At 43.9% G+C, this 7,654-nt stretch overlaps 1 protein-coding gene across 1 annotated transcript in view; it reads left to right on the top strand.

Moving 5' to 3' along the window:
- Positions 1 to 3,290, top strand: part of AMER2 (APC membrane recruitment protein 2) — a 3,553-nt gene extending 263 nt beyond the window's left edge. The window contains 1 exon segment of the mRNA XM_010572657.1: positions 1 to 3,290. This exon segment is cut by the window's left edge and continues 4 nt beyond it. Coding sequence (XP_010570959.1) covers positions 1 to 1,664 — 1,664 coding nt within the window. The 3' untranslated portion in view covers positions 1,665 to 3,290.
- Positions 3,291 to 7,654: the final 4,364 nt, after the last annotated feature.

Below are 7,654 nucleotides of genomic sequence, written 5' to 3'. Positions count from 1 at the left end.
CGCAGAGCAAGGAGGCGCAGGGCCGGCCGGCCGGCAGCCTCGGCGTCTCCGCCGGCAGCTCGGTGGCCAAGTCGCACAGCTTCTTCTCCCTGCTGAGGAAGAACGGCAGGCCGGAGAACGGCAAGGCGGAGAGCGCGGATCAGCGGGCCGGCGGCAGACAAAAGAAGGGGCTGAAAGGGATCTTCAGCAGCATGCGGTGGCATAAAAAGGACAAATACGGCAAGGAGGAGAGGGGGGAAACCTCGGAGATCCGGTCCGGCCTTATCATGCCGGGGTCTTTGACCGCCAGCCTGGAGTGCATCAAAGAGGAGACGCCAAAACCTTTGTCTGAAACCCCCAACGGCGCGGGAGACGCGGGGCTGGAAGCGCCGCGGGAGAAGCGCGGCGGCGAGGCCCATGCCATGGCCGAGGAGCCCGAAGCGGGCCGTGGGGAGCCGCGGGACAGCGGGCCCCCCCCCGGGGAGGACCCTACTCCTGCTGCTGCTGCTGCTGCTGCTCCTGCTCCTGCTGCTTCTGCTTCTGCTGGAAGGCGACCCGAGGAGCTCTGCCGCGAGCGACCGGACCCGGGCGCCAGAGAGGTTGGGACTGCGAAGGATGCAGCCATAACAGGTGACATTCCAATAACGACTATCCCCCTTGTTGAACCTCACTGTGATAGTGGTCAAGAGACGGCAGCCGCCCCTGACCCTTCCTCTGTTGATCCACCCTCAGAGCAATCGATTGATCGTATTTGTTTGATGTTTGCTGACGTGACTTCACTGAAAAGCTTTGACTCTCTTACAGGCTGCGGAGATATTATTGCGGACCATGAGGAGGATGTGGGCAGCGGGAGTGGCGGCTGCGAGAAGAGCACCCCCGGGGCCGGCAAGCTGGGTGCCTCCAAGAAGCACCCCACCATGGTGGCCTACCAGGGAGGAGGGGAGGAGATGGCCAGCCCGGACCAGGTGGATGACACCTACCTGCAGGAGTTCTGGGATATGCTGTCGCAGACAGAGGAGACCCAGACAGAAGGAGGAGGTGGAGGTGGAGGAGGGACAAAGAAGCCTGAGGGGTTGAAGGAGAACCGAGGTATCGAGGGGCCCCAGAACAGGGTGGCGGTGAAACGTGGTGGCCTCCACCAGATCCCCGTTCACCTCAACCACAAAGAGGAGCAGAAGGGCAGGGAGAAGGAGCAGCACGAAGGTGTCCCAAACAGCGACGAGGGCTACTGGGATTCCACCACCCCTGGTCCCGAGGAAGATGGTTCCACAAGCATCCAGAAGGAGACCATTCCCAGGGACAGCTACAGTGGGGATGCTCTCTACGACCTCTACACTGAGCCGGATGAGAACCCACCAGCAGGGCCTGCGGGCGAAGAGGTCACCTGCGTGCCACGTTCCAAGCCCGTGTCTCCAATAACGACCACATGCTCACTGAAAACGCCCTCAAGCACAGTGAAGGACTCCAAGATACCCATCAGCATTAAACACCTTTCATCGCATCCCGCCAGCCATGGAGCAGATGCCAGTAACAGCCATCACGTCGCACACCATCACCTGGCCAAAAGTGAGATGCACAGAACAAAAATCCCTGTCTCCAAAGTACTGGTACGCCGGGTCAGTAACAGGGGCTTAGCAGGGACAACAGTGAAAGCTGCCACATACCAGGACAGTGCCAAAAAGTAGTTGAATAAGAGGTGGAGACAAAGACGGACAGCAAGGTCGGTGTGTGAAAGTCTGCGTAGGAGACCACAGATATTGAATTAGTTTTGCATCACCTGAAGAAAGGCACCTAAAAGGCTTATTTCACTGTATTCCATGGGCCTGCACTTCTGAATCCCTTCTTACTAGACTGTATGGCTGAATATAAAAAGTCGACTTCTTTTCGAGCACTTTTTTTTACATTTGTATCTTTTTTCTGCAGCACTAAACACTGGGGAGGTTCATTTTTACATGCCTTTTTGGAAGCAGGACTTGGATTACGAACCTAAATGACCATCCTTCCTCACGCAAAGCAGTGCCATGAGTTCTTCAAGGGAACAGAGTTAGAAAAGGAGCAACATGAGAGGTTCTCCAGTACACTTATCTTTTAATCATTTCTGGGGGAGGAGTGGAAGGTGGGTGCCTGGCTCCGAAAATGGTTTTTGCTCTGCGAGATGTTGGAAAAAATGCCAAGCAAAAAACAACCAACCTAACAGGTATTTTACCTGCTGTAGGAACGAGAGCACTGCTCGACAGCAGACTTAATTGACTTGTGTGCAGTAGCTAACTAAGGAGTTAGGTGGACTTGTCTAACAGGAAAACACATTTTTGTTTGTCTGTCTGTCTGGTTGTTTTTGATCTGGTCTAATGTAAATGGGTAACAGAGACACCTGACATAGGTTCAGATGTTTACATCAATACTTGTCCAATAACGCATACAATCAGGTTCAGGGAAACATTTTACTAAATGCCAATACATACACACTGTTCGCATTTATACAGTAACTTGCTAGTTATGTGTAAATATATACATATTTTAGCAGATTTACTCAATGCTACAGATTTTTTATATTAAAAAAAAAATCACCTGTCTGTATTATCTAGAGTTTAAGCAAGAGTTAGTTTTTATAGGTAGATAATTTTACAGTTCTAAAATGATAGAACTTTGTGTAAGTACCTTAAATTAGAGCAAAACTCTGTTTTGTATGGGCTCCTGCATCCCCAGATAAGTAAGTCTTGAAGTGCTGATTTTATTCCAGTGGCACATTCCTTGGGTCAGAGCTGAGGTTCTGACAGCATTGCCACTGCAGACCTCTATTTTCAGGGGTTTAGACAAAGTTGCTCTGGGCTTAAACCTTACAGAGAAGGAACCCAGGAAAGAAACGTGTTTTTTAATTATTATTTTTTAAAATATATAAAATTAGTTTTTGACTATTTAAAGAAAGTTTGGGTTCTCGTTGCTTTTTATTTTCATTCTTAATAATGTCAGAATAATTTTACTTTAAGAGAGAAAAGAAATATGGTAAGCTAGTGGTACATAAAATGGTCTGATGAGCTTGGATCTTATGAGAAATGTATTAATGGCCAGGATGTTTTTGAGTAGTGGCTACTGTACATGGGCATTGACAACATTTCAGAGAAATTTAAAAGGTTTTTAATGTGCCTGAGGACATATTTTTATGATACACTGAAAAAGCTGCAAAAATCACCGAAGTCTAAAGGTAAATGTTATGTATTTACAAAATATTTTGATATAAGTATTTAATCATCAGACCACAGTTAATATAAAATATATGCTCCAGTGTATCTGAAAAATAATATACATTTTAAAAATATACATGTCTATATTATGCAGAGAATCCTAAATTCACATCATTGAAGCTAATGAGTCTGATCTTACATAGCAGTTGGTTTTATTGTCTCTTAAATTGAAAGAAAAAAAGGAAAATAAATATACAGAATATACATTTGAAGGATATTAAGGTTATAGATAAACCATAAAAAGCCAGGAAATACCATAATAAGAATTGTATATATGTATATGTGTGGTTCACTGGGGAAATGACCTTATAGTCACAAGGGTAAAATTGGCATCTAGTTCTGAAATGACTGCGGGATTTAATACTGAAGTGCAATGCCCCAGTGAATAGGGAGAAAGTGTTAGTTTTCCTGATCAGTCCCTGTTTTCATGGTTTGAGTAAGAACCTTAATGCACTTCAAAGAAGATTATTTTATGTTTTCTTTCTACTGTATATGTGTGTGGTTTTCTACATGCCTACTCACACAGACGTATTGTACATATGCATGTGTAGTCAGAACGCACCTCCTCCTCGGGTACATGCAGCTGGGCGAAGGCGCACACCCGTGCACACTCACACTCACGTGAACGCAGCCAGGCGTGTGGCTCCCACACGCAGGCTGAGGGGATGTGCTGTAGATCTGTCCCCAGACACGCCGGCGGTGATTTCCTTTGCCTGAGAAAGGGATTTGCATTTGGCCTGACTCTGCTTGTGCATTTTAGAAAGTTAAAGCTGAAATACCCTCAAAAGGATGAATGTACAGAACTTGGAGTATTATCCTGGTCCTCAGCCCTAAACCTGACATTCCTTTTTCTGTTCTTTGGTTTTCATTTGACTGTAAGGGATGCATCTTTCCTTGCATGACAACTCTGCAGAAAAATCATAATTTCCCCATTTCGTTGTAAGGACAAATTGTGCAGAGAGATTCTGTAGGGTACTGGAAGTTGAGAGGGAGGGAGGATGTGGTGAGCTTGGGGTAGTGCCATAAAAACTGGAAGCACCGAGTACAGGTAGTAGGAGTGGTGCATCTTTAAAACCACTAGAAGATAGCAGTAACCATCTCTACAGGACTTGTGTGTGGCAAATTATTCATCATTGCGTTTTGTTTGCATTGTGGCATGTCTGTATTGAGAAACCAATAGTGACGCTAGACTAGCTCCCTCTCCCGTAACGACTAACACGAATCATCATTAAAATGCTTTGGCTTCCCTTCATTTTTCTCTCTCTCCTTTGTTTTCTGCCCTGTTTTTCCTCCGTCCTCTGCATGCTGGCGGGCGGCTTCCTCCTTGATGCTAACCCCTGGTGCGGAGCGGGGAGCCCTGGGCTGGCGGCCGAGCGTGGGGTGGGAGGGCGGCCGTGCTGCCTGCCGAGGCCAGGTGCTCCCCAGTCGCTCTCTCGAGCTTTCTGTCGCATACCCAGTGTAAGTACATTTTGCAAATCTCTTGGCGGTTCTTTTGGCTGCTTGCTGTGTACATATTTTAAGGACAATCATATCCTTAAAAGGAAAATGGGAAAGTAGCTTGTAGTAGGGTGTCAGTATTTTGAATCATTGAGACATACTGACGTTGATTCAGGGTAATGGTTGTGTGAGAGTAAACATACAATTTAATGCTCAAATTAACTTTGTATTTATAAAACTCACTTTTGTCCTTAAGCCATCTATGTTTTTTATTTCGGAAGATAATAGAAAATTTAATATTTACTAGGGCTTTCAATTTTCATAGAAATATATTTGTATAACTCCACACAATGCCTAAAAACAATCATTGGGAGGAGGTTCAAAGGCTTTCTTTAGACCTATATTTAAATCCTGAAAGATCCCCTGTAAAATACTGTGAGATGCCTAAGAACTAATAGTTAATGGCTTGCTGGATTTAAAGGCTGAGACATAAAGACATAATAGTCCTGAGGCATTCTGTGGTGGTTTGCATTCTTATTTATGTTACCCTGTTCAAGCATATATTTTCCTTGGCTTTGGTAGGTGTCAAGGTAGAAATGGTGTTCTGAGTCCCAAAGATAACATTCCCAATGCTGTCATCGTTTTGATTTTCTTAAAGAATACTTCTCTTTATTTGTTTATTTGTTATTTTGTGGTCTGAATGATGCTTTGTAATTATCAGCTTGTATGTCATTCATAAAGGATTTTAGAGATCAGGACTTGGCATTTAGTTATATGTACTCTTTGCACTTTCAGGTCACTACTGGTAAATTTTGTATGTTCTTAGTATATTTCTATATATTGTGTAGTGTTTTATAGCTATCTACAGTGATTTCAGTGGTATGCATTCCTGTCCTATATATCAGCACAAAAGATTTCCTTTCGGTAGCATGAAATGATGTTTCTGTGGACTTCTTTTGTCATGATAGGAGTTAAGTTTCCTGTACTATATGTGTGGCCTGCAACAGACATAAAGGGTGAGTAATAGGACTCAAACACACGTAGATTTCAGAAGAAATTCCGTGACTTGAATAAGAAAAATCTATGTTCAGTCTTATTCCATCAATCACCAGCATTTTCTTCATCGACTGTGAATATCCTCACCGCCATTCAGGGTAGTAGAGGACTGAATTTTAAAAATTACATGCATAGATGTACACTATGAAAATTAATTCACTGATTATTTTTTAATGAATCTTACTAAATTATTTATCTAAGCTAAGCGAATATTGCACCAAAGTCTTCAAAATGTCTGATACAGATGGCATTTTCAGTAAGATGCTGTAAGTGCAGATGAGCCAAATTAACAGGCTTTGCTTAGCAAAGCAAAACCTTGTTTCTTAAATTTGTAGTACTGACTGAGCTTGCGGATCAAAGGGAGCCATTGATTCTGCTACATGGCCATGCTCGGAGGTTTTTTTTCCCTGCTCTAATGGACTACTTTCAGAAAAGCCTTTTCAGCAAGATAATGGTATGAAAGAGACAGTTCACAGTAACAATAGCCACTTACAAGGCAGATGGTTATCTAACAGCCACAATGGGGGACTCTAAGCAAGGTGGCCTGAAAATGTATTTTCATAGTTACTGATATGAAAAGCTGAGGCTTCTGTCTTGGAAAAACAAATTGATGCCGACTCAGAGATGCTGCAGAAATGAGTCTTGGCAGAGTTTACACGTGACAGCTTCTGCAGGGTTGGTTTTTTTGTTTTTTTTGGGGGGGGCTTTTCCTTTTTTTTTTTTTCCTTTTTTTTTTGCCTTTGCTTTGTTTATGTTTTCATTACGATGACATAACCCCACGTGTTCGAGCAGAATTGCACAACTGACTCTTCTGAAATTCAATGCTGAGAATACTGTCAGTTGTCTTCAGTGGCTTGGGACTGGTCCCGCTGAACATCCCTCCCTTCCATTGAGGGATGGGATGATGAGATTCCCTTGCCATGAGTCCACATACTGTTTACTGTGAGCAGGAGGTATCTGAACCTGTCTTGCTGTTTGTGTTCAGGTGACAGGTTATTTTTAATTCAATTTGCAAGAATTTTTTAGCTTATTATTAGTTCACATTTTGTCTTCCTTGTGAGCATCTCAGCTAGGAACAGTCAGCATCGATTTGGTGTTTCCTAGGTCCATTTCATGTAGAGAGAAATGGAAGAACTTCTCATGTGCAAAGGAATAAGAGCTATAACTGTTCGAGCCGCATCCTGGGGGCTTTTATTCCTGCAGAAGCAGGTCATTAAAGCTCCTCTTGCCTTAGAGGGCTTCTTCATCCAAAACAGTGAGTACTATTGCCTGGAACCCCCCCTTTTTTTTCCCCCTCAATGTCTCTCATTCCCTCTCAGCCATGCTGCAGTTGCTTGGGAAACAGATTTTTGATCTAGCCTTCCAGCACTAGAAAAGGGGAGCTGCTGCCAGTGCATTCTTCAGGAGGTCTTTGCTCCTACTTCTTGGTCTTTAAAAAATTAATTCACCTTCAGAACAAGTGGCAGGGGTACTTAAAATGGAGATTTCTGCTGTGTGATCTCATACACATGGGTGAGGATGTTGAGTGGTATTTTGCATAGAGTGGAATATATCCTCCACTTTCCTGTTGTGGACAATTCAGCAAATCTAGCAGGGAAGCATGTCACTTTTGTAGGAAAGCCCAGAAGCTATTTGTTATGGAGACTCTGCCCAGATTTTGTTTCTCTTTGGTAAGAACTGCTTTTCTTTTTCCTTTCCATACATATTTAAATAAATGGAACCAAAGTTGTAGTGGAGAGAGGAAAAGGTTATGTACTTCACAGGGCAAGGAGTTTAACCTGCTAGGCTGAAAGGCTTCTTGTAGCAATGGATTGCTTTCCCTACTTTAACATCCCATCCAAGCAACGCTCTGCAATAGAAGTTAATCCAGCTATGGCCACAAAGTTAGAAAACTGGCATTTGCCAACATGACAATCTCTTTCCAAGGTCCAGTTCTGCTG

The sequence above is a fragment of the Haliaeetus leucocephalus genome, unplaced genomic scaffold, assembly GCF_000737465.1.
Source record: "Haliaeetus leucocephalus isolate CR32 unplaced genomic scaffold, Haliaeetus_leucocephalus-4.0 Scaffold351, whole genome shotgun sequence".
In the NCBI taxonomy this organism is placed as follows: domain Eukaryota; kingdom Metazoa; phylum Chordata; class Aves; order Accipitriformes; family Accipitridae; genus Haliaeetus; species Haliaeetus leucocephalus.
This window is presented reverse-complemented; position numbering and strand designations above follow the sequence as displayed.